This window comes from Dasypus novemcinctus, chromosome 8, assembly GCF_030445035.2.
Source record: "Dasypus novemcinctus isolate mDasNov1 chromosome 8, mDasNov1.1.hap2, whole genome shotgun sequence".
Classification (NCBI taxonomy): Eukaryota; Metazoa; Chordata; class Mammalia; order Cingulata; family Dasypodidae; genus Dasypus; species Dasypus novemcinctus.
Window position 1 is genome coordinate 42,288,329 of NC_080680.1, and position 27,218 is coordinate 42,315,546.

At 43.2% G+C, this 27,218-nt stretch overlaps 1 protein-coding gene across 1 annotated transcript in view; it reads left to right on the top strand.

Moving 5' to 3' along the window:
- The first annotated feature begins 8,460 nt into the window (after positions 1-8,460).
- The window catches only part of DMRT1 (doublesex and mab-3 related transcription factor 1), a 110,183-nt gene continuing 91,425 nt past the window's right edge, over positions 8,461-27,218 (top strand). Inside the window, exons 1-2 of the mRNA XM_058302915.1 lie at positions 8,461-8,887; positions 12,883-13,066. Coding sequence (XP_058158898.1) covers positions 8,540-8,887; positions 12,883-13,066 — 532 coding nt within the window. The 5' untranslated portion in view covers positions 8,461-8,539. The remainder of the gene's footprint in view (positions 8,888-12,882; positions 13,067-27,218) is intronic.

Consider the following 27,218-nt stretch of genomic DNA (forward strand, 5'->3'; position numbering starts at 1 on the left):
TGTGATTGAGGTAAATGTAATCACACCCATCATCACCATTTTGCTCCTTGGCTCATCATTCTTGTTTCTGTAACTAGGTAAATTTGTGTTCTTATAGTTTATCTTTTCTTAAGTTCAGTGTAGTTCTCTTCCACAAGTGGCAAAGTAGAAACCTGACAAGGCCTTCTTTGGGGAAGGAAAAAACAAAAACAACTTGATAAAATACATAATAGCTGATATGTATGTGTCTACTTAAGGTTTCAATTTTTAAACTTTGAACTAGCCACAAAATATTCATTAGACTATTCGTGTTTTAGTTTCCCCACTGCTAAAACAAATATCACCCAAAGGGATGGCTTAACAACAGGAATTTATTGGTTTACAGTTTCAGAGGCTAGAAGGCTGGCTTCCTGCTGGGGCCAGTACCTCCTGGCTCGCTGGCAATCTCTGGAGTTCCTTGACTTTTGTGTCGCATGATGATGGCCTCTTCTTTCTCGTCTGGTTCCCTCTAACTACCAGCTTTTGGCTCTTCCTCGCGGCATTCTTTCTCTACGTCTGAATTTCTTCTGTTTATAAAGCACTCTGGCCATTAGATTTAAAGCCATCCTGATTCAGCTGCCCACAACTTAACTAAAAATAACATCGTCACAAAGTCCCAATTACAATAGGTTCATGCCTACAGAAAGGAGAGTAAGATTAGGAACATGTTTTTTGGCGGGGTACATAGCTCAATCTTCCCTGAGTATCCTAAACACTATCTCATTTAATTCCTTTTTTTTTTAAAGATTTATTTATTTATTTAATTTCCCCCCCTCCCCTGGTTGTCTGTTTTTGGTGTCTATTTGCTGCGTCTTGTTTCTTTGTCCGCTTCTGTTGTCGTCAGCGGCACGGCAAGTGTGGGCGGCGCCATTCCTGGGCAGGCTGCTCTTCTTTTCACGCTGGGCGGCTTTCCTCACGGGCGCACTCCTTGCGCGTGGGGCTCCCCCACGCGGGGGACACCCCTGCGTGGCACGGCACTCCTTGCGCGCATCAGCACTGCGCATGGCCAGCTCCACACGGGTCAAGGAGGCCCGGGGCTTGAACCGCGGACCTCCCATATGGTAGACGGACGCCCTAACCACGGGGCCAAAGTCCGTTTCCCTCATTTAATTCTTAAGTCAGTGTCCGTGGCAGTGTCTTTTCCTTCCTCTTGTAGGTTCTGCCGATTACAGCTTCTGGCTATTCCTGGTGACTTCTTCTATAAGGACTCCAGGAAGGGAATAAAACTCATCCTGATTCGTTTGGGCCACACCTTAATGGAAGAAACCTCATCAAAAGATCTTATTTACCGTCCACCACACCCACAGGAATGGGCAGAAATTAAGAACTTGTTTTTCTGGGGTACATAATTCCAAGGCACCACAATGCCCAATTCTCTAAGCCATGTAAATGGCCTATGATAAAAATTCAGCCATACTTACTCGGATCCTGGCGGTATTAGCATTGTTAATCTTGTTAATCTTGTTCGTATTCTTGTTTGTATTTTGTTACCAAGCTGAGAAATCAGCAAGATAGTGGCTATTGAGCAGCTTTGTCTACATACATTTTAACTTCCAATTCATCTTGCAACTCTTAAATGAAAATTTATTTCAGGATGTTTTTTCACTGTTTCTTCTTTTAAATCTATTACAGCAGAAGACACAGGAAAACTTTTGAGATAGCCTCAATTCACTAGAGCATCAATTGTATAACAAAGTACTTACATAAGTACTTTTGATGGTACTTTGATGGTAATTCTGAGTGGATTATTACATTTAAAAAGTACTCAAGTAGTTTTAACTGTGTTGGCTAAAACAAAACATTTGTGAGCTATAACATAAAATAGCAATTTGACATTTGTTTGCTTTTCATAAATAGTCAAAATAAAATCAAAATAAAATCCCCTTCAGATCCAAATTGGTAAAATAAATATTTAAAAAACAAAGTTCTTGAAGTTTTAAGCAATTGATTCTTCAAGAAAAAATTATGGCAGTAAGGCACTTATTTTTCTCTAGGTGGCTGCAAAGGAGTCACTGTACTGATAATTCCAAAACAGTATTTAATAGTGAAAAATTCTCTACAATTATTTCAAAATATAATTTTTAATCACTCTGGATTAAAAGTATGTTTTCTATTTTAGGATGTCACCTCACTTCATTCACTTTGTATCATGTTCAGTGATTTTTCTAGATAAATTAAGCGTTTTCCTTTAAGTTTCCAAAACACTACATTTTAACAATTTTTATTGGGAAAATCCCAAAATACTTATACTCTTATCTTAAACAACGTGATGAACGTGATCTGATCTTTTGTTAACTCAAGGGGCATTACTTGTAAAAATCAATCATCGCACAGTCTTGTAAAACTGATAGCCTGGGCCTGCTGAAGGACAAACCTGGTTTCTCTGCTTTGGCGGCTGAGAGCTTACCTTCCTCCCATTACCCCTCACCCACGCTCGCCCTGCCAGTGTGCTGCTTAGAACAGGCCACCTGTATCCGGCTGTCTTCCCAAGATGCTGAGAGTGGCTCCAGATACTCAGAGAGTGGGAGAACGATGTGCTTTTGTGACATATGTTTGCTGGCCAGAGGCTTATCGTTTTCTTCCAGCTTCCATGTTATGCTCTTGATTCCTGACATTGTTGGACCACTTTGCTTGGGAGGAACTAGAAAACTGCCCAGTTTCTATGACCTGCCATTCCATCCGTGCTTCAAAATCCCTCCGAGAGAATTCTGAAATAGACACAGCCAATGCTGATTCGTCCCCCAGTCATTGTTCTAAACCCTTTGTATCCGTCAATCATTGTATCTTCCTAACAGTTCTCAGGTAGGTATGATTATTATTTTCAATTGACAAATGAGAAAGGGGGGCACAGAAGGTAAATGTTGCACACAGGATTCTTACTGTTGTCCTCTGTCTACAGCGATACTGGTTGGAACTCAAAAGGAAGGTGGCTGGATTTACGTCCCACTGCTGCAACCTCAGGCAGAGCCTTATTTCTGAACAAGTGGATTGCTGCCAGCTTTATCTGCTTTCAAACTCCTCCCATTCCTCCAATCTGAACTACAATCATGGTCAGCTAACAACAACTGATGGGACACTTTCTGGGTGGCAGGTGAACTTTTGGGCATTTTACAAATCCCCTTGTCTGGACTGAAGGCTCAGAGATGTTAGGTGGCTTGTTCAAATTACACAGTGATTGACAGTTCATTCACTGGACACCCCAAGGACAAAGCCTTCATCCTTCTCCCTTTGCCCATAGGATAGAGGCCAAATTTCTCACTGGCAGGCAAGGTGCCATGCTATCTCTTCACCCTTATCTCCCACTGGGCTCCAGCTTGACTCCTCTGTTCCAGACTGGCATGTCTGTGCCCTCTCCCCCAACTCACAGGCTCACTCCCAATGTCCAGCCTTCCATCGTGGGTTCCCACGACCTAGAATGCCTTGTTTTCTCCTTTGTGCCTGTTCAATTTCTGTCCGACTACAGGATACAGCTCAGTCTTCCTGCTCGCACAAGGTCCTCCTCCATTAAACAGTTCGGGCCCTACAAGTCCCTCCTTTCCTTGGATTTCTATTGTATGTATCACTTACTGGGACATTAATCATGCACAGTTGTACACCCTGCCATGAGTTAAGCCTGCTGATTCACGGTTGTACACTAGTTTAGACATAGGGAACTGATTATTTGACTCATATGGTGTCTCGCTTTCTGTGTATGATCTGAGGAACCATAGAGAATTTTCCCTGTGACCCATTGCCCCACTGCCTGGGGCAAAAATAACTTTCCATGGACAAAATGCAAAGTAAATGAAACTTATTTTTGGTGCCTTCTAATATAGCTTCCACCTCCCCATATGTATGGAAGGTGCACATACATATGTACTCTGATTTTGCTCCACTCTATTTTTCTTTCCAGTATCTAAATAATAAGAATATACCTATTACCAAGTGCTAAACTTTTCTACCTGTTTCACATGTATTATCTCATTTAATTTTCCTAACAAAGCTTTGAGGTAGTTACTATTGCTAATTATCTTTTTACAGATGAGAAGACTGAGTCACAGGAATGTTAAGTAAGTTGCCTAAGGTCACACAGCTAGAATTTAAAGCTAAGTATTTAATTAATATGCCATATTTTCTCAGCAAAAACAGTGTTATTGTTTTTTTTCTGATATTGGAAATAATACCTAAGTGTTAAAAAAATCAGATAATGCAAAAAAGTAGTAGAAATTCACCCATAATTCTATCATCCATGAAGAACTGAATAAATCTCCCAGGCAGGTACAAACATACATTAGTTTTGATTTCAAAAATGGAACTATTCTATGCATACTGTTTTTTTGTCTTTAAGTTCAAAAATTTTAACAGCTTTATTGGGATATAATTTATATGCCATAAATTGACTTGTTTTAAGCATACAAGTCAATAATTGCAGAAAATTTACAGATTTGCACAGTCATCACCACAATCCAATTTTAGAAAGTCCATCACCCCCAAAAGATGCCTCGTACCCATTTGTACTCCCTCTCGCTTTCCACCCCCAGCCCAGGTGCAACTGCTTATGTACCTTTACTCTATTGGTTTATCTATGCTGGACATGTCATGCAAATTAAATTCTACAATATGTTTTTTTGTGTGTGTCTGACTTCTTTCACATAGCATAATGTTTTCAAGGATTATGCATGTTGTAGCATGTGTTAGTACTTTATTCCTTTTTATGGCCAAATATAATTCCAATGTGTGACTAGGCCATATTTTGTTTATCCATTAACCGGTTGATAGACACTTGGATGGTTTCCATTTTTGGCTCTCATTAATAATAGTACTGGTATGAACATTTTACAAGTCCTTGTGTTGGCATACGTTTTCATTTCTCTGGGTCAGATATCCAGGAGTGGAATTGCTAGATCATGTGGTGGCTCCACCATTTTATTTATTTATTTATTTACTTATTTAAATTTATTTTTCTCCCCTCCTCCCACTTGTCTGCTCTCTGTGTCCATTTGCTGTGTGTTCTTCTGTGACCTTTTTTATCCTTTTCAGCAGCACCGGGAATCTGTGTTTCTTTTTGTTGCGTCACCTTGTTGTGTCAGCTCTCCATGTGTGCAGCACCGTTCCTGGGCAGGCTGCACTTTCTTTCGCGCTGGGCGTCTCTCCCTACGGGGCACACTCCTTGCGTGTGGGGCTCCCCTATGCGGGGGACACCCCTGCGTGGCAGGGCACTCCTTGCATACATTAGAACTGCACATGGGCCAGCTCCACACGGGTCAAGGAGGCCCACAGTTTGAACCGCGGACCTCCCATGTGGTAGGCGGATACCCTATCCATTGGGCCAAGTCTACTTCCCTCCACCATTTTACATTCTCATCAGCAATGTTTGAGGGTTCTAGATTTTTCAAATTCTTGCCATGATTTGTTGGCAAGGATTTGAAAGACATCATTTGTCTTTCTTTTTGATTATAGTCGTCCTGGTGGGGGTCATGTGGTACTGCACTGTGGTTTTGATTTGTTCTTTTCCACATGACTAATTATGTAGAACATCTGTCCATGTGCTTATTGGCCATTTGAATATCTTCTTTGGTGAACCGTTCATTTAAATCTTTTGCCTTTTTTTAAAAATTGGATTGTCTTTTTATTATTGAGTTGTAAGAGTTCTTTATATATTCTGGAACAAGTCCTTTATAAGATGTATGATTTTCAAAATTTTCTCTCAGCCTGTGGCTTGTCTTTTCATATTCTAAAAGTGTCATTTTATAGACATTTTGATTTTTTTTTTTAAGATTTTTTTTTAAATTTATCCCTCCCCCCTTCCCCTCCTCCTACCTTGCTGTCTGTGTTGTCTTCTCTTCTCATTTTCTCTCCTTTAGGATTCACCGGATTCAATCCTCAGGACCTCTGATGGGGAGAGAGGTTCCCTGTCAATTGCGTCAGTCACCTCAGTTCCTCTTTTCTGCTGTGCTTCACCTTGACTCTCATCTCTCGTATTGATGCATCATCATCTTGCTGCGTGACTCACTTGCACGGGGCACTGGCTCACCATGTGGGCACTTGTTCAGGCACTGGCTCACTATGCAGGCACTGGCTCGCTGCACGGGCATGCTTTCTCTTCTTTTTCACCAGGAGGCCACAGGGACCGAACTCAGGTCCTCCCATTTAGTAGGAGGAAGCTCTATTAGTTGAGCCAGATCTGCTTCCCACATTCTGAATTTTGATGAAGTCCAGTTTACCAATTTTTTCTTTGATTACTTGTGCTTTTGGGGTCATATCTAAGAAGTCTTTGAATAAATTATACAGATTATTTTAGAACAGGCTTTTTTCACTTATTATCATATCTCGAACATCTTTCTAAGTCAATAAATACAGATGTGCATCATCACCTTGCAAGGCTTTGGTCTCTGAAAAGATGGGAGAAAAGATAGAGGATAACAGGATAGGCTACTTAAAATATCCAGAATGATTCCATTTATTTTTGGATTCTTCATTTCCACCTCCTGTTCTTACCTTCTCTTGCCTGGTACCTCCTCTGTGGTTTGTGAAGAAAAGTTTTATTATGACATTAATTTCATCACAACATTTTATATTTTAATTATTTGGTCATACAGAATTTTAGCTCTAAAATTTCTACTGCTTCCTGCACCTACTTCATTCTCCCAAACTGGACTGGTCCTTGGGGATGATTCAGGCCCAGTTCATGTATTAAAATGCAAATATGGGAAAAGGAAGGTCACTAGAGGATGATTATCATTTGGTACGCTTTAATGGAAGACGTGGGGTTATCCCTGGACAAAATAGTGGTTATAATTTAACAGGTTCCAGAATGGGATGGATGATCGCATCCTGGCCTCTGTCAGGAGTAGAGCTTCACTGGCCTGACCAGTGGGTATGAGGGACTGTGTAAAGCCAGCAGCTTCTTTAGAACATAGTTTTTCTGGCAGAATACACTGAAAGAAAAAGTCCAGGCTAAGAGAAAGAACCTGGGAGAGGGGGGCCTCAGAATAAGGATGGGAAAGGCAAATTGGAGGATTTCAGAGCCCAGGGGAACACTCACTAAAATGCTGAAAGAGATGGACACTGGACAACCATTTTGATGAGAAACCAAGTAGGGCGGCCATGCTCCTCTGGAGAACTAACGCCCTCAGGTTAGAGCTCAGAATTTGCAGCCATAGTACTGAAACTGGTGCAAAGCAAGGACAGTGCGTGTAGGGATAATGGCCGGTGCAAGGTTAGGGAATGGCGCTGAGCAAAGAGGTTCATAAAAGTCCAGCAAAAACCTAATCCAAGCTGGTAGGTAACCATATGAGGCTGAGAAATGCAGAGGGAGACTATTCAAAGGGCTTTAAGAACCCATCTTTTGTTTTGCACAAGGAATGCTGAGCCACTAAAGGGCTGGCTGCTCTGTGCAAGGAACATACTTCCGAATAAGAAAGAGAGCAGCTGGAAGCAACTACAGAGATTCAGATGTGAGGGGATGGGAACCCCGGGAAAGACTGGAAAGTGACTTTTTTTTTTAAAGATATACTTACATTAATTGCACGTTTCTTAAAAGAGTGTTTGATAAATGTCTACCTACATGTAAACCTCCCCCACCTAGAGTTTTGTGGTTTGTTTTTAATACTGAGTTCCACGTGCCTGCAGAGCCTAACGGAAGCTACCTCAAAGGCAAGAAGCTATATGGGCCTGAAGTAAAGCAGCAAGGGCTGGAAGCATAGACTTGAAAGTTATTTGCAGGCAGGAGGTAGAAATGTTGTGAGCAAATGAACACAAGGGCGGTAAAGGGTCACTGGAGAACAGAAAGGTCCAAACTTGGAAATTTTTGGTGTGCTTAAGTCCCACACACTGAGGGTCTTATTTGCTGATACAAGCGCAGACTTCTCTTTTTTCGGGGCTTCAATTTCATTCTTTTATTCTCTGAAGCAAGGAAGAATCCACGAATCCACTTCCCAGGTGGCTTCTGCCAAGGTCTACACTATCGAACTTGGAGAATGCGCCTCGTTGTGGGGGGAAGGGAGCTAGAGGACTCCACGGGATGGTCTGCACCTCCTCCAAGCAGTTTGCACGACTCGGCTCCTGACCTGGGGAGCCCACACCGTGCAGCTTGCACTGGCAGCCAGCCTCGGAGAGCAAGGGGGTCACACCATCCCCGGGACGCTCTGCACCTCTCGGCGCGCTTGCAGACGCCCTGCAGCAGCGTCCTACAGGTTTGCAGCCGGTGCACCCTGCACGCGGCTGGAGCAAGGCGGCGGCAGTCGGGGGGCGGGGGGCGTGGCCGCGCTCCCTCGCGCCCTCTCTTGCTCTGGTAGTCCCGGGAACATTCTGAAAAGTATCCAAAAGTTCTGCACCGCGCGCGCGCCAAAAGTTAAAAAAAAAAAAAAAAAAGGGCACAACCCCCCGCTACTAGGGCATTGCGTGTCCCGACCACGCCACTTGGGCTGCGCCTCCGGCTGCAGCGCACACGCCTCTTCCTAGGGACACTCGCCGTCGGTTGGGTGCTTCCTTTCCAGCCGTCTTCGGTCCAGAGAGTCCTTGCGCTTCTCCTCGGGGCACCATGCCCAATGACGATGCGTTTAGCAAGCCGTCGGCTCCGTCCGAGGCCCCGCACGCTCCCGGAGCGCCGCCGCAGGGCAAAGCCGGAGGCTTCGGGAAGGCAGGCGGCGCGCTGCTGGGGACGGCCGGCGGCGCGGGGGCCGCGGGCAGCGGCGGCGGCTCAGGCTCCGGGGCGTCGGGCCTGGGCGCGGCGAGCAAGAAGTCCCCGCGGCTGCCCAAGTGCGCACGCTGCAGGAACCACGGCTACGCGTCGCCGCTCAAGGGCCACAAGCGTTTCTGCATGTGGCGGGACTGCCAGTGCAAGAAGTGCAACCTGATCGCCGAGAGACAGCGCGTGATGGCCGCGCAGGTGAGTGCGGACGTCGAGAAACCGGGGTTCAGCCCCAAACGAGGTGGATAAAGTCCCGCGGGCCTGGCTGGCGCCATGCGGGTTCGGCCGGGACGCGGCTGTGTTCGCCGACTGTCGGGGCGCGTTCGGGGCGGGGGGCTCCCCGCCAGACGCCGACGATTGGTTCCGAGGGCCCGGGACGGGTCTCTGTTTCCGTCGGCGGAGCGGAGAATCGCGGTGTTTGCCGCTTCGGAGTTCACCGGGAGCCAGACCTCGCCTACCCGCAGAGGTTCTCCCCACTCGGGAGTCCCCGGGAGCCCTGACCCTTAAACGAGCGGAGAGTTGCGGGTTTTGCGTCTCCGGGGATTCTGACCCGGTCGGGGGAGCAGAGAGATGCGGATTTCGACCCCTGGAGCGCAGATGCCGACACCCAACGGAGAGTTGCGGGGATTCAGTCCCTCGGAGGCCCCGGAATCTCGGACTCGGTCGGCCAAGCAAGCGAGTTCTGTTTGCAGGGTTCGTGTCTCGGGGATCCGCGACCCCGCCGCGAGCAGAGTTGCGAGGTTCGTGCTCTCAAAGCCCTTAAAGGCGGGAACTCGATGGTCCCCACGCAGGCTATTCGGTTAGAAAGAAACGGAGACACGACAGGGATTGCTTATACGGGCAACTTGTTGGGAAGGTTTGTTGTTCTGGAAAAATCCAAGTAATGGACGCCCGCGTGGCGTTGGTCTTCCTTGTGCTCTTGGCGCACTTTTTGTATTCGCCTCGTGTGGATCGAGGCTGAGCTACTCAGCCATTTTGAGCACTGTGGGAATTTTATTTTATTTTATTTTTACTATTTCGACCCAAGTTATTCAGTTGTAAATCAGTTTCACTGTATTTGAAAACAACGCTTATTTTTGAAAATTACGCGCAGGAAAAATACGCCCGAATTTTAGGTTTTTACTCTCATTCTTGGTTAAAGAAGCTTCACAAACAGGCTAGTAATTAAGCATTCTAACGGAAAGTTAACCTCGTTCGTATCCTAATAGGACTTTTAGAAAAGAATAAATACATTCTTTCCAGCTAAGGCTTGTTTGATCTTTTTAAGACAGGTTATTTAAAATGAAAAGATACCAAGGAAATGTTTACTAACGATGTGCTACTTTTGATTAAGAAGATGTAAATATCCTTCATTGAAAAGGTTTTAGATAAGAACTGAGACTACAGACCCTTATAAAGATGATATACATTTCAAAGTCAAAATGTATTTTGAACCAGATATTTTTTGGCTTTGGTTTAAATATTTGATGTGGAGAATGTGCCCCAAGGGGGGAAATTTTCCTTAAAAATTACTTTTGACATTTTAAAAGTAATTTCTTTACTTTTACTTGTGATAAAATATACATAACATTTAAATCATTTTAGCCATTTTAAGTGGACATTTTTCTTTGACGTTAAGTATATTGATAAATAGTGTGTAGCTTTCACCGCTATTTCTGCACTGTTTTCATGATCCCAAAGCAATACTCATACTCATTTAGTAATAACTACCTGTTGCACGCCCCCCCCCATCCCTGATAACTACTATTCTGTCTCTGTCTCTATGAATCTGCTCATTCTAAGTAGTTCATGTAAGAGCGGTCATACAATATTTGTGATTTTGTGTCTGGCTTTGCTAAGTATGTCGTCTCCAGCGTTTATCTGTGTTGTGGTAGCAAGTTATAAAGTCCTATTTTTGGTCTAATGTTGGTTATATTTGCTTTTAAATTTTAATAAAAGTATCATGGTAAAGGCTCTAATTTTGAATAAGCTTTATGAGTAGGGAAGCTATTATTTTAATGAGGCCGTTTAAATATTAAAAAGCAAGAGTAACCCAGGATTAATTTAAGAAGGTGAAACATCAATATTTTCCACAACAGAAGATTGGTGCTGTGGTAGATGAATTCGAAAAATTCATATACCAACAATTCTGGGTCATTCTAAAATAGTTTGCAGTTGAGCTTAGATTTTAAGGCAATTTTAGATGTGTTCTCACGTATATGATCCATCTTAGGGGTACAGTCAGTGGCTTTTAGAATAATCACAGAGTTGCGTGCTCACCTCCACAGTCAATTTTAGAACATTTTCGTCACTCCAAAGAGAAAAACCCCATGCTCCTTAGCAGTTGCCTCTCAGTCACTCTATCCTTCCTCAGCAATAATTGCATTTCTAAATCAATTCACTCCTCCTTGTTTAAATAACATTTCCTAAAGAAAACCCTGAGACAACTTCTTTGTGAAAGTGTCCTTGGTTTATGCTATAGATAAATACCCTGTGCACTTTGTGTCTGCTTGGGATTTGTGTCAATCAGAATGTAAGTATTCATTAACATACTTTAGAGATTTGTGGGTATTTATATTCTTATTATTATTATTTGTGGCCAATTCCTTAATATTTTGTCCATAACCCTCATGGTTAATAATAAAGTCCAAGACTTAATTTATTTAAACTTAAATAAATGAGTAAGACTAGGTGATTTTTCTAAGCTGAAGATTCCTTTTGTTAGGAGTAAAATTTCTTCCAAATTAATCAGTGTTGTAAGTTTGGAACACAGTTTTCCTATAACAATATCTGAATTGTGGTTGTGTTTTTTGTTTGCCATTTCAGTTTCAAATTTTGACTTGTATTTGGACTTCTGAGGCACAGATGCTGACTTTCTCATTTCATTGTCACCGGTAGTTAATTTCACCAGAAAGTCTCTTTTTTTGTTAGCTGTAGTAAGTAAAAATACCATTTCTTTGCTTGTAAGCCTCTTTTTTCAACTTTTAACAATGTTGTTTAAAAGAAGATAAATGAAGAGTTTCTTAGGTACCTTAGGTCCTTTCTACCTTCAGTGGGAACTCTTTTTGCCTCTTGCCTGAAATATCACATGTCCCCTCCTCCCCCTTCTCTACCTCCAGCCTCTCCCTCCTCCACTACTTTCTCCCAACACCAGATTCCAGCCGCTTTCCCCGTTATTTCCCTGCTTGCTCCCTGCAGCCCCTCAGAGTTTCCTAAGTGGCCCTTGCCTTTTCTGCGCACCTTGTTCTGGATTGCTCTGTCCTTTGATCCTCACCTGTCCAAGTCCTTCTCCTCTTGTTCATGGCCCTGTTCAATCATCACCTCTCTAGCTGAGTCTTGGGTATTAATTCCATAGCTGTCTCTGAATTTCTTCTGTAAGATTATTTGTACCACTCTTGCACTCTTTATTCCATTTTGCCTTGTTTTGTAGTTGCATGCTTGCTTGCATTCTGTTTCTCCTTTTAAACAGAGAGTACCTTGGGATCTAATCAAATCCTGCCGTATCTTACCGGCTGCTGTTCCCAGCACAGTGTCCTTTTACTTACTTGTGGAAGGAAGGTACATGTGATCCCATTCTTTCTCCTTCCTAATCTATCAGTGCACCTGACTTTTTCTTCTCTTCAGACTGAACTCCTCTACTTGGTTGACACTACAGTTTTTCCTGATCCTCCCTAGCCAGCCTTATTTCCTGTTACTCCACACACTCGTTTGTTTAACACACTTCCCCCCTCCCCCCCCCCCCCCCCCCCCCCGAGCACTTGTGGTGGGCCAGGCACTCTGGCTCTAAACCATTTCTTAGCTTTGGCTGCACGTTAGAATCACCTGGGTAGTTTTAAAAGGCAATTAGATGGGAGTGCATGTGGCTCAAGTGGTTGAGCACCTGCTTCCCAGTGGGAGGACCCAGGTTCAGTTCCTGGATCCTCCTAAAAACAACAGAAAACAAACAACAAGCAAACAAATGAAAACACTAACTTAGGGGAGCGGATGTGGCTCAGTGGTTGAGCTCTGGCTTCCCATGTAGGAGGTCCCAGGTTTGATCCCTGGTCCCGGTACCTCAAAAGAAAAAAAAAAAAAAGCAATTACTGGTTCCCAGACCTCACCCCTGAAGGGGAGCTAGTGATTCATTATGTGGGTGGGGGTTTCTGTGGCGTTTGGGCAAAGCTGCCTGAGTGTTCTAAAGGGCTGGAGGATGACCCTATGCCCTGTGCTTCCAGGTGGCCCTGAGGAGGCAGCAGGCCCAGGAGGAGGAACTGGGGATCAGTCACCCCATCCCGCTGCCCAGTGCTGCTGAACTGCTCGTCAAGAGAGAGAACAACGGCAGCAATCCTTGCCTGATGACGGAGGGCAGCAGCTCCTCGCAGCCGCCACCGGCCAGCACTCCCACCACTGCAGCTTCAGGTAACCTGGGCCCGAGGCAACAGGAAGTGTTGTGGCAGCCATACCCAGTCACAGGACTGTCCTTTGCCTCATAAAACATTAAGACCTTGGGGGGTTTCTTGAAGGATTCTTCCTTGGAAGGTCCATTTTTGGCTACCTCACAAAGGAGATGACCATGAATTCTAGAGATGTAAGTTTGACTGCTTCTCTTTTCCTGTTGGCTGCTAGCCGAGAGTGAATCTGGACAGTCAGAATGACCAGATGTGTGAGAGGAGCAAAATACCAGATTTTGTCTCTGAGAGGAGAGAGATTCCAGATTTCACCTCGGCCCACCCTACATTTTATGGATAAGAAAAGAAAATGGAAATTCAGGAATAGGGTAATGGGCCATAGAAGAAAATGGCCTTAGGGTTATCTTGGCGGAGCTAAAGATCCTTGTTTCCTAGAACTGAAAGCTCCGAGTCTCCGACAAGGACTGCGTGCATTAGAAGAGAGAGTCAGAAGCAGCTGCCCCTCAGGTGTCCTGTTTGTGCACTGGGAAGGCTGGGAGCGCGTGTCACACTGGCTTGAATTCTGTCCATGTGCAAGGCACTATACCAAGGGCTTTGTGGGTGCCAGTTCACTTCACTTCATTCTGCGAGTGACTCCTTTTCACACAAGTGAAACTGAAGTGTAGGAAATTAAAGTGCCTGGCTAAATTTACATACAGAACTAGAAAACATCTGAAACAATTATCTGCCTCCGCTGCTCGTTTTGCTCACTGCATTGGGTCTTCAAGTTACTCTGAGAATCGTGGTGATCTGGAGCTGCAGTGTCCAGTGTGGAAGCCACTGTCCACATGTAGCTATTGAAATTTAAACTTAACCCAATTACAGTGATATGAACCCAAAATATTTAGTTCTTCAGTTGCAGTAGTCACATTTCAAGTGCTCATTAGCCATATATGGCTAGGGGCTACCATATTGGACAGGGCAGATTTGCTTGTCTCAGAAAGTTCCATTAGATGGCAGTGGTCTAGAAAGGAGTTTTAAGAATTTCACCAAAGATCTGTGGAGTCCTATTGTTTCTGGCAATTGGGTATACTAAGATTCACAGAATGTCTTTAGAGCAGGGGTACTTAACTTTTTTGTTCCATGGACCCCTTTGCCAGTCAGGTGAAAACCATGGACCCCTTCTCAGAATGTAGCGGCAGATAGTTTTATGACACTCAACATTGGCATGTCTTTATATTAAATAATGTTTTTTAACATTTTCGATTCAAGCTCACAGATGTACCCATGTTTTAGAGCCTATTAAGGCTCCATGAAGCAGTCTTATAGTATGGGACCCACCTAATTAAACTTTCCTGAGTTACCTGGTTTGCTGAGCTCAACCACTAGACAGAGTTGCTTCATCTCATACCGTTAACTATCTGTGCAACTTTGAACAAGTCACTTAAACTCTCTGAGCTTTTGTTTGCTCATGAGAGAGGTTGGTCTCTCAGGGCTCTCAAAGATTCTGTGCGCCAGTCTTAACTCATAAAGAAAGAAAAGGTAAGCAGGCACCAACAAAAGCAGATGAGAGGCAGAATTGTAATCCCCGTGTTGCAAATAGGCATGTCTGTGTGTCTGTCTCTCTGTGTTACTGGATCCAAAACTTTTATAATTAACAAAGGGAAAGGTAAGTTTTTTTTGGGGGGGAGGGTTGGTTGCTCCTAGTATTAGAGTTATATCGGTTTCTAAACTTTACATAGGAAGAAAAGAATTTGTCAGAATTGTGTTCTTTACGGGTCAGGGTTTTAAGATGATAATATTCAAGATTTAATGACCAAGTAATGCTCGGTCTGGGCTGATCTGGTGGCACTTAGCTGTAGGCTGAGATGAGAATTTGGGCATGTCAGAGGAGGAAGAGGGGGTCCCAGTGCTACCTCTTACTAGAGGAAGAACGCGTCTGATTTTCACAGGCATCCTCTGAGGTTGCAGTTATTTCCCCCGTTTTAGAGGTAAGGAAATCAAGGCTTAGCAAATGGTGAGGAAATTGCCACAGAGTAAAGCTGGGCTGAGCTGGGATTCAGCTCTGGTCCCAAAGCCTGTGGTTTTTCCTTTCACTTGCTGTGGGACTAGTGGCATGTTTCCTTGGAAATTGGGTATTCATGATTGTTTAGGGGCTGTGGTTTAATCCCCTGGAGCGATCTGGAGCTAGAGGGCAAACTGGCACATGGAACTCTAGCTAGCCCTTTTCTTCAGGTAAAGGCAATACAGAGACAGGCCGGTGGTAGATAAATGTCACTGCTGGGCATTTTGTAGGGCACCGGAGGTTGGACTTGGGGTCCTGCCTGATGTCCTGCAGTTCACCTTGGTGGGAGGGATGTGGTACAATGTCAGCATTTGATTGTAGGTTCTGAGATAGGAAGCTTTAGAGAAGGATGTCAGGCTAGTTGGAGTTCAGAATGACAAAGAAGTTCTTGCAGGTTATTTCAGGGTGGTGATAGGGAAAGTTACAAACAGAAGCAGCAGGAGAGCAAGACAGAAGGTTCAGGGTCAAGGAGGATGTGACAGGATTCCCTGTCTTGGGCCCACTGGATGGAATGTGGGAGAGTATGGGCTATGATGTGGACCATTGACCATGAGGTGCAGCGATGCCCAGAGATGTACTAACCAAATGCAATGAATGTGTTATGATGATGGGAGAGAGTGTTGCTGTGGGGGGAGTGGTGGGGTGGGGGCGGTGGGGTTGAATGGGACCTTATATTTTTTGAATGTAATATTTTTTAAAAATGAATTTTAAAAAATTAAAAAAAAAAAAAAGATTCCCTGTCTTTGCCTCTGTAGCTGATATACCTTGGAGTCATTCTGGAGTGTGGAACTTCAGAGAGAATGTGGGAGCCAAAATTGTGTTGGGCTCATTTGCTCAGGTGGGGAGGCCCGGCTTTGGGAGGCTTTGCTTTCCAGAAGAAGATGGGCAGTGCTCTGCTAGCCGGCTTCTCTCTGTGGGGCGGGAGCCTCAGATAGCCTGGTTCACAGACTTGTACCCAAACTTGACTTGGGATTGATAACCCCAGGGACTGAGTTCGGATGTGAGGAAGAGGAAAACTGAGATGCCAATAGAACTAAGTCACATAATATGGAGAGTGAGAGAGGGTCAAAAGAAAGAGGAAGGGAGGGAGGGAGACACCGAGAGAAAAACTAGAGAGACCTGATGCTTTTATGCGGTAAATGGAGCCCAACTTCTAGATAGCTTGCTACTGCCAAATTTGTAGCTAATTTTAATTTTTCAGAGACTAGGATATGTTAAAATAATTTTTTTGCTTTATGTGGTAAATGATAACCATTTATAGGATACAAAGGAATATTCAGTGAAACCTAATTGTTACCTCCAGCACCAACTTGTAGATCTCTCTGTATATCATTCCGGGATTATCTGCTGCATATTCAAGTTTATGTGTCTATTCTTTTCTTTCTTTATGTATATATGTATATATATGCTAATATATATCAAAACTTAACGGGAGTTTACTGTTGTCACGTGTGATTAGCTTTTTTTTTTTTTTCATTCAAAAGTGCTTGGAGCTTTTTCCTGCCAGCATATAGAGATGTGTCTTTATAACAACCTAATGTTCCATTTTATAGATGTGGAATGCCAAGATTTGAAATCTTTTAATGAGAGGAAAAAGACCTAGGAATAAAGCCATGGAATAGTAGAAATATGGCCTTCTGGCTCACACAGTGGCAAGTCACTAACTTTCTCTTTTCTTAAACCTCATGTTTACTGTCTACTAGGCCAGTAGCTTGGTGAAATTTAGTAGATTTGTATGTCCTTGAAGTCTCTTAGTTATCTCCTTTTGCCTCCTGAAAGAAGAGCGAGCAATGTCCAAGAATTATTGCCTAGATTATTAGCTGCATTCTAAGGACACTGCAAAGCAAATTTGGATTTACCAAGCAGTTTCATCTATTGGAAAACTGACCCCTCAGTGCTTGTAGAAGAAAGTCTCTGCAATCCTGAGCCATTGACCAAAACTTCCTTGAATAATGGGTGTAAAAGACTTTTGTTATTTTCACCTATGATTGTGGGTATTACTATGCAAGAAACATCCTTTTGAAGGAACACTCTGGCCGTGGCTCTTCCTTATATTAGCAGGATCAGACGTTAGCAGGTACTCCATTAATTAGCAAAAATTGTTTCTTCCCTGCCATTTTTGGAGCACACAGAAGAAAAAGATGAGCATTTTTAGCTATAAGTGAAAACAAATTAATAGCAATTTCACCATTTTCGCTTTTTAAAAAATTCTTTTGACTTGAAGCATAAATTGTATTTTTTTAAATTTCAAAGTTCAACTGACTTCTAAAAAATCTCCTTTGTAAATTTGGGCCCCTCTTTGTTTTTGTTTTAAATTTTGTTATAACATATTTATGACATAAAAATGGCCATTTTCACAGTTTTTTAAGTGTACAATTCAGGTGTGTTACTTACATATACCATGCTGTGTTGCCACCACTCCCATCCATTTCCAAAACTGTTTTCGTCACTCCAACCAGAAACTCCATTTTAATTTATGTTTTGTTTTTCCTTCAGCCCCCTGTTCCAGCCAGTGAAATGTTTTACCCAATACTTATGCTAATGCCTGCATAGTTCCTTGCTTCTCTTTTCCCTGTCCTGAAACTGTCAGATGAAGGGTTGCATTGTAGATTCTTGTGCTTTGCATATGTGTCCTTTGTCAGGACAGACCTGAATGTTATCTCCTTGGGGCCCTCCCCTCGGGAGCACCCTGGACCTCCTGGCACAGTCACATTCACACTCCCCCGGAGCAAACCACCTCCTACCCTCTCGGACCTGAGGATTGCAGCCGAGCCTTTCCCCGGGTGGCCCTGTTTTCCTCACCTTCTCTTGGAAGGGTCGGCCAGCTCTGTGCCGAATGACGGAGAGGCCCCTGCACGACTCTTCCTCAGCCATAATTCTACTTCAGTGCGCAGCAGACACACATCAGGAGGGGAACATGTTTTGTTTGTGTATCTTCAAAGTGCTTAATGCTTTATACACATGAAATGTGGTCGTTGGGAAATAGATTAGCACCCTCATACAGTTTCTCCCAATATGAAATGTGGCCGATAAAATTTAACAGTTGTGGAGAGATGGAGTTATTTAAATTTAAGAATGGCACTTCAGTTTTACGTAGCATTTTTCCAGTATTGTGTGGAAAGAAGCACTTCATTCAAATGAACAGTCAAAATGTTATATCCAAATTGGGTTGGAAGTTTATTTTGAAAGATTTTGGCCACTTTTGTGAGATGAGCTCCATTTGATTTACAGAGCTCTCGATTTAAAGTAGAATAATAAATCCTGACCTACTTGGTTTAAAAAGTTTTCAGATCAAGGCAGCAACAAATTTCCTTTTCATAGCCAAAGAAATTTCCAGATGTTCAACAAAACAAAACCCCTTAAACCGATGCAATTTATTTGGGCACTTGAATGAAAGAAAACACTTAACATCAGTGGTACTGATGGTTTTGATAGCCTGTTGTTTTGAATAGGGTCATGAACAATTTTATTTACTTCAAGGGCACTCTTGGCTTACCTGTCAAATACAGCACATGAATTGGTTTGATAGAAATTCTCTGTGGACCTTATTTCAGTAAAGCAATTACATAGGAGGTAGCCTCCTGGTCTACCTTTGTCTGGAAAGGAAATTTAAGAAACAGCCTAGAACCACAGAAAAGGTAAATACGGGGTTTAAAACCACAAATTCGTTTTATAACAGTATATGATAAACCACGTTAAAAAAAAAGGTTTACAGTAATCAGTGTACATGGATGTGTGTCTTGTGAAAATGGGATCTCCTTAAGGGCAGGATTAGATTGTGTTCATCATTGTGTTCATCTGGTGTACAGCATTGTACCTGGCTTTGCAGTAGATGGCCAGGAAACCTTGGCTGAGTGAATAGATCATGGTGGCTACACCTGAAGTGGAGTTTTAAACACTAGATTAGTGACCAGAACCCACATGCACAAAGCAGAGAGTAAGATCATTGATGTTCAGTGTGCAGTTTTGTTCTGTGATGTTTTACAGATTTGTATGAACTTTTAAAATGGTTAAAAATTCAAGCTTAATTTTTAACAGTTTAACATATAACTCATGTATCATACAAGTCAACCTTTTAAAGTTTATAATCTAAGGTGTTTTAGTAAATTCCTAGGGCCATGCAACCATCATCACTGTCTGATTTTTAGAACATTTTTTTTGCCTCCTGAAAGAAATTCTATGCCTATTAGCAGTCACTCCTCATGTCCCCGCCCCCAACTCTCGGTAACCACTAAATCAACTTTCTATCTCTGGATTTTCTGTTCTGGACATTTCTTATAAATGGACTCATTTGATATGGGCCTTTTGCGTCTGACTTTTTTCACTTGGTATAATTTATGTGTTATTACTGCATTTCTTTTTATGACCAAATAACATTCCACTTATGGATATACCATATTTTGTTGACGGACTTTTGTGTTTCCTCCACTTCTGGGCTCTTATGAATAATGTGGCTATGAACATTCAGGTTCAAGTTTTTGTGTGGACCTATGTTCTCATTTCTTTCGGGTATATACAAAGGAGTGGGATTCCTGAGTTTCGTAGGTATGTTTAGCATTTTGAGAAATTGCCAGCCTGTTTTCCAAAGCAGCTGCACCAGTTTACATTCCCACCAGCAATGTAGGAGAGTTCCAGAAAATTCAAACTTTTTATTTCAGAGGTGAAATACCACCATCCTAGCATACACTGCAGAGGTAGAACCTCATGAGATTCTCTTTGGTGACCAGAAATTAGGTCATAAGGGATTCTCTAAGTTTGCATTTTACTGTCACTAGAAATATGTTAATATTTAGTCTTTTTAAGCATTTCTTCGCTTTCCTTATATCTCATATAATTTATAGTGAAAGAAACAGTATTTGAAGCAGTAAACAATTCATAAAGGGATGGGGATGGGCTTTTCTTTCTTGTAGCTGTATTATTAGCTGATTGAAATATTGGTTTGTTTGGGAATGCCTGAAGTACTTTTTCAGACCTCGGGTGACATGAGTTTCTTCAAAATGAGGGATAGGGAACTACTGCCACAGAAACTTGGCAATAATAATTTTTATCTTTGGATTTCTCAAAATGGAAGATGGCCATTTCTCTTCTGGAGAGCCAAAGAGAAAATCTGGACATTGGTGAGAATGAACAACTGTCCTTCAGGTAGCCAGTGCAACCACGGCCCTTCACAAAGTCTGTCTTAGAATTTCCTGTCAGCAGCTGACTGTGCTGTTGAAAACTTTATAAATGGTGATGCTATGTATTGCCATCATGTGCTGTGGCCTTGTGTTTGCTGCCTTGGGATACTTTTGGGATATTAAAGCTCATCTGTGTCATCAGTTTCATTTGTCTACTCAATAGCATCCCCCCCCCCCCCAGTCCTTGCATTGCCTATTCCTGTCTATTTGCTTTTCTGAGGATCACCTCCTCCCTGTCCCCAATGGCCTAGTTCTTCTTTTTTCCCCATTGTCCTGTTGACCATCTCCTCAACCACAAACAACTCTTTGGGTCCTGGGGATACCTCTCGGTTCCATCTGTTCTTTTATTAACTCATTTTGCCTGGGGCAGCCTTGCCTGTAGCGCAGCTTCCTTCAAAGTCTTGTGACCTTTGCAATCACCTCTAGACTCACCATGGGATAAGATGGTTCCTTTAATTTCCTGCAGCATCCTTTCTTCCCAGTCTTCCTTGTCTCATTTCCAGCCCCCAAATATTTTACTTTATTGCTGACTTCTCTTGTTATTTTATATGCTGGTCTTATCTGTGCCTCTGGAGCGATAGGGACTCAGAAGTCTCTCAAGGGACTGAGGTTTATAGGGAAGAGGAGGGGCAGGAAAATGTAAACTAACACTTTATGCAGGATACTGTAAATTCCATACCTCTGCCAGATGGCCTGGGCTCCGAGCCTGGGAGTGCGCTCGGTTGTACCATGCTGCAAAGGAGGCAGTCTTGGTGTTTGCTCCGTACCCCCCTCCATCTCCCCGATTCCACGTGGCTCTAGGTGCCCTCTCGTTCGTTCTTGGCTTGCTAGGGTGCCCTTTCAGGGTTGTCTTCAGCGAATATGCAAATGCCATTCACATCTCTGCCTCAGCCTGAAGATGTCTGACTTTTCAACTTATAACAAAATTCATCGTGATAACCTTTTTGACTCCCCTAAGAAAATTCACGTAAATATTGATCACTCTTGCAGAACCTAATTACATTTCAAACCCAATTTACCTTAGCTTCATGTCGTAGGCAGACCTCACTTTGCTAACCTGGTCTTATTGTATAATACCAGTAAACACATTTTTCAAAAAAATGCATGAGGCTCCTAAAGTAGACTTGTTTTTATAAAACATGTTTATTCAATATTATAGTAATGTATATTTTTAGTTTATTGGCAGTGAGAATTCTTAGGTAATACTCAGCTATCCAATGTCAGTTCAATGCCAGTATACTAACAGGTGATTTTTAATATTGATTTCAGCACTTATAAAATTGCTCCCTTATTTTAACATCACCCCTTAACTCTGGTTATGAGTTTTTGGAGTTTATCTAAAATATAAAATATGTATTAAATTCATGAAGCAGATTGGATTTGTTTATGCCAATAAATGTTTGCTGAGTTGAATTGAATTGACCTTTGCTGCCTAGTTTGCTGGCTGAGCAAGATTTACTCTCTCCCTTCCTCCTTCCCTTCTTTCTGATTTTTAATTTCATTCATTCATTCTCGCAACAAATCCTGAAGTGACTGCACTGGGCCAGACCCTGTTCTAGGCACAGAGGTACAGCAGTGCATAAAACACCCCTGTCTCATGGGTGTTATGTCCAGTGGGGGAGATGGTTGATATACAAGTACAATGATAAGATATTGTCAGGAAGTGGTAAGTGCTATAAAGAGTGACCTCAGCGATGTGAGGGATGGGATGGCGACTGTTTTAGCCGGGGCAGTCAGGGAAGGAAGGCCTCTGTGAGGAGCTTAAACTGGAGCTAAGCCTGGATGAGAAAGAGCCATTCCCATTGAGATCTGGGGGAGGAGCATACCAGGCAGACGACGCAGCAAGGGGGCATGAGCTAGAGCAGCGAGGCAGCCAGTGTGCTGGAGATGGTGTGTGCATGTGGGGAGAGGGGGCTGCACCACGCAGGCCGTGGAAAGCACTGGGGTTTTATTCTGAGTGTGGTGGAAAGTCATTGGAGTGTTTGAACGGTGAATAGCTGATCTGATTTACATTCTGAAAAGATCTCTCTGCTGCTGTGTGGAGTGCGGTTGGAAGGGAGAAGAGTGGGAGCAGAGATGGGTTAGCAGCCCCTTGGACCAGGGTGGTAATAGTAGTGATGGAAAGAAAGGGTTGGACAGGGGCTCTGTTTTAGAGATAAATTTACGGATAATTTTGATAGGTATTGTCAGTGGCATTCCCTCCAGGGAACAGCTGCCACAGCCTTAGCCAGAATTAGGTTGTCTTTGGGGTTTTGTCAGTCTGACAGGCAAAGAAGTTGTGCACTAATATGGAGGACAGAAAAATGAGCCCCAAGGATGTCCGTGTCCTGATCCCTGAAACCTGTGATGAGGTCACTTTATATGGCAGAAGGGACTCTGCAGATGTGATTAAGTAAGGGATTTTGCGATGGAGAGGTTATCCTAGATATTCCAGGTGTACCCAGAGTAGTCACACAAATCCTTTAAAACTTTGACAAACCTTTCTTGGCTCAGTCAGAGATGTCCCGATGGAAAAAGAGGCCAGAGAAATCAGAAGTGTGAGGGGACTTAATCTACTGCTGCTGGCTTTGAAGATGGAGGAGGGGGCTACAAGCCAAAGAATGCAGCTGGTCTCTAAACTGTGAACAAGTCTCATCTGACAGCCAACAAGGAAATGGAGACCTTAGTCCCATAACCACAAGGAACTGAATTCTGCAAACTTCAGTAAGAGCAAAGAAATGGATTTCTCACCTACAGCCTCCAGGAAGGAATGTGATCCAGCTAGCCCCTAGTCCTACCCATGTCAGACTCTTGACCCATGGACTGTAAGATAATAAATTTGTGCTGTTTTAAGCCACTAAATTTGTGCTAACTTATTATACAGCAATAGGTAACTCATACAGTTGGTGTATTACCCAAAGGGGTGTTGATGCAAAGTACCAGAAATCTTTTGACTTTTATAAAGGGTATTTTTCTGAGGTGAAACCTCATAGTTACAAGGCCCTAAAGAGTACAACTCAAGGTTACTTCCTTACCAAACTCTATTCCCACGTGTGAAGCAAGATGGTGGGCAATGTCTGCGGGGGTTCAGCCTTCCTCTTTCCTCTTAAGGCCCCATGGATCTAGCTTCTTCTGTAGGCTATCATAGGGCTTGTCTCTCTTCCTGAGGCTTGTTTTTTTCCAGGCTCAGCTGCTCTGATCTTTTCGCAAGGGCAACAGTAAACTATCAGGTGAAGGGCTCATCTCTCTCTGGGGTTCCACCTCTCTCCTCTGCTGTGTCTTTTTCTGTGTTCTCCTTTGTGTCTATTTCTGTGTGTCTCCTTGATTGAGTGTCCATTTATATAGTCCACCCGGGTGGGGACTTAAACTGAGTCACTCTCATGAAGTGGTTGAATCAAAGCTCTAACTTAACATAATTTAATCAAAGGTGTCTCGGCCGAATCTAATACAATCAAAGGGTGTCATACCTGGAGGAACAGACCAGTTTACAGACATAATCAGTATTTCTTTTTGGAGTTCATAAATAATCTCAAACTGCCACAGTTGGTATAGTTTAAAACCCACTTTTCCCTTATTATGTGTGAGGTTGAACATCATTTCTTAAGATTAGGGGCTGTTTGCTTTTCTTTTTCTGTGAACCATTGTAGCAGTTTGATATGATTATGAATTCCAAAATTAGATTTTGGATTATGTTTGTAATCTGATCTGTACCTGGGCATGATTGAGGTATAATTAGGGTAGTTCCCACCCCTTGGGACTCACAGATAAAAGGCATGGCAAACAACAGAGTTGAGGGGTTTCTGATGTTGGAGTTTTGACGTTGGAGTTTGATGCTGAAGACTTAAGCTGGAGCCCTGGGAAGTAAGCTTCCAAAGGAAAGAGAAGCCAGCCCCGGGAAGAAAGGAATCTTGAACACATAGAAAGGCAAGCCCCAGGAATGTAGGAACCCAGGAAGCCTGAATTCTTGCAGACGTCGGCAGCATCTTGCTCCAAGTAGACTTTGGTGAGGGAAGTAACTTATGCTTCATGGCCTGGTATCTGTAAGCTCCTACCCCAAATAAATACCCTTTATAAAAACCAACCAAGTTCTGGTATTTTGCATCAGCACCCCTTTGGCTGACTAATACAACCATCTGTGATGTTCTTTGTCCATTTCTCTATTGAATTTCCCCGCCAATATCTAGGAGTTCCTTGTTTATTGTGGAGATTAGCCCTTTGTGATATGAGTTGCATTTTCACCCCACACTTGGTATTTCAAGCTGTGAGACTGAATGAAATGGGCTGGGAATGGATTGCAGAGACGTGTCCAAGGACTGACAGAAGCCTGCTCTTCTAGTTCCACATTCGCAAATCCCACTTGCTAGGCTACGTGAAAATGGCTGTAGAATAGCTAAACCTTTGTGTTCTTTGGGTTGTTCCAGCATCTGCTTCACTTCCTTGTTAGCCATGAGCAACTCTCAAGTTCAGCAAAAGGCCTCAATAATGAAACCATCTCACCATCATGTATCGTGTCATTGTCTAGAAATTTCAGTATTACTATTATGAAGAATGGGATTTACTATCACATATTCTGGTTACTTGAGACTTATCTTATTTTTACCAGCATTGTGTGGAATTAGAATACACTTTACCCTTCAGTTTTTTCAAAGTAATTTTACTGCTTTCACTGATGTGGAAGGTGTTCACATCACACTTCCCCCAATGAGCAGTCAAATATCAGTTGTTATTCCCAGGGCAGTGCCAGGTTTGTCCTGAGAGACTAGCATATTATAATAGAAGCTTGATTAAAGGTCTTGAAGATTGAAAAGAACTGGGAAAAGCTTTGCCATTATTTTAAAGTCTGTTTGGAGAGGATGTGCCATGCAATGGGTAGAACCTAAGAGCTGGAGTCAAAAGACCTGGCTCACTTTCTTGCCGCCTCTTGGATTTTGGGCACTTCAGGTAATTTATTTGAGTATCATTTCTTCATTTGTGAAATGAATAAAATAGTATCCTGCCTGGTTTATCTCACAGTGCTCAACTAAGATACTGTGGAGGACTGAATTCAGTACCCCGGTTTGGACATGGCCTTGGTCTTGGTCCACATTCTGGTGGGTGTGGACTCCTTATATGTAAGATCTGATCTCTTCAAGATGTGACTTCTGTTGAAGTGTGGCCCCACTGAATCAGGTTGGGCTTTAATCCTGATTACTGGAGTCCTTTATAAGAAAGTCAGACAAAGGAACCTGGAAGACAAGGAAGAAGACATTGCCATGTGCACTGTTTTGTGACAGAAAAGCCAAGGACCGAGGCTCGCTGGCAGCCTGTCCCAGAACACCACGGTGTTCAGGGCGAAAGCCTTCCCTTGCTGATGCCTTGAGTTTGGACTTCTTCTAGCCTCAAAATCATGAGCTAATAAATTCTTGTTGTTTAAGCCAATCCATTGAAATGTATTTGTTTTAGCAACTGGCAAACTGAAACAGATATTTACTGCATATTCTTTGTAAACTGTGATGTCAGAGAACGCGAGTTGCAGGGACTAATAAGAGAAGTAGTTGGGTGATCCTGTGTACATCCATCCAAGAGCCATAGACAGATTTTTGCAAAATGAAACTACATGAACTGATTTCATAAGAATTTAGTCTTTGCATGAGGATTATGTAACCCACCCCCTTTTCCAGCACGCTTCCCACCCCAGCCTCCAGGGATCTGAGCTACATCTTAGGGCTCAGACATAGTAGATGTCTTGAGCCCTAACATCTAAATAACCTTTCCCCTCCTTTTCATGGCCTTGCTTTTCTTTTTCTATTCTGTTGACTTTACTGATGTGTGCCTTCACTGTTAGCCATCTCTTATCCTTTCTAACACGGGCATGGATTTGCTGTGTAACCACAAAAATAGGCTGCACTGTAAGGTTAGGAAAGCACTTTAAATAGGTAAAGCGCGATCAAGACCTTGCTGCCTCTCACAGATGAGGCACAGGCACATGTTTAGAAACCACCAGGAATTGCCTATCACATTAAGAAGTGTGGGAGCGGGACGGTATCAGCACAGATCTGCTGGGGTGCAATCTGTTGGGGTGCATAACATCTCAGGCACTTTGACCTCACTGTCAAGAAGAAATGTGAGGAAGTTGAATCCCCGTGTCTCACTGCTGTCCACTGCTGAGGTGGTCCACCAGTGTCGAGGGCAGTCTTCTTACGTGTTTATACTTAGAATTTTTTATTTTTCAAAGGAACTCCCAAATCTGTGCTAATATTTTATTAGATAGTGTCAGATATTTTATTAGAAAGCAGCAGGGGAGTTGGAATGACGCTGTTCTGCTAATGTACTGGTCTAGAACGCAGTAGGTGGACAAGGAATGAAGAAGCAGCAGCGATGTCCCTTGCCCGCGGTCTGTGGCGGGCACGTCTGTGGTGCCGGCCGAGTCTGCCTTGGCCAGTAGTCCAGCCGCGTGGGCAGCCCACGGCGCCCTGCCCCCGGAGGAGCTCCCTCCCAGAGCCGCTCAGCCTCTTGGTGGGGGAGGTGTGATTTCCCTTATCACTCCCTCATTTTTTATCTGAGAGATGGAGTTATGAGTTATAGGAGAAAGGAGTGAGAAGCACATCAAAGAATTTTTTGTGTGGCTTTTGAATACGGGGCCTTACTGTTTTGGGGTTGTGAGCTTTGGGTGTGCTCTTTCTATCAGGGAGCACCTGGGGTTTGTTTTTCTCAAAAAGATGTAGATAAACTAGAGAGAATCCTGGGGAAAGGCAACAAAAATGATGTAGGACTTGAAGAGAGGGAGAATAACAGTCTGTAAATATTCGAAAGGTAGTATAAAAGAGGGAGACAGATTATTTACAGCAACGAGGAGGAGTTTGACAGTGAACAAAAGCTTGCATCCAGGAGCAGGGAAAATTGGGTAGTACTGAAAAGAGCAAAGCATAATAAGGGTGATTAAGCAAAGAAACGTACTTCTCACGTTAGGTTGTGTTGCCAGC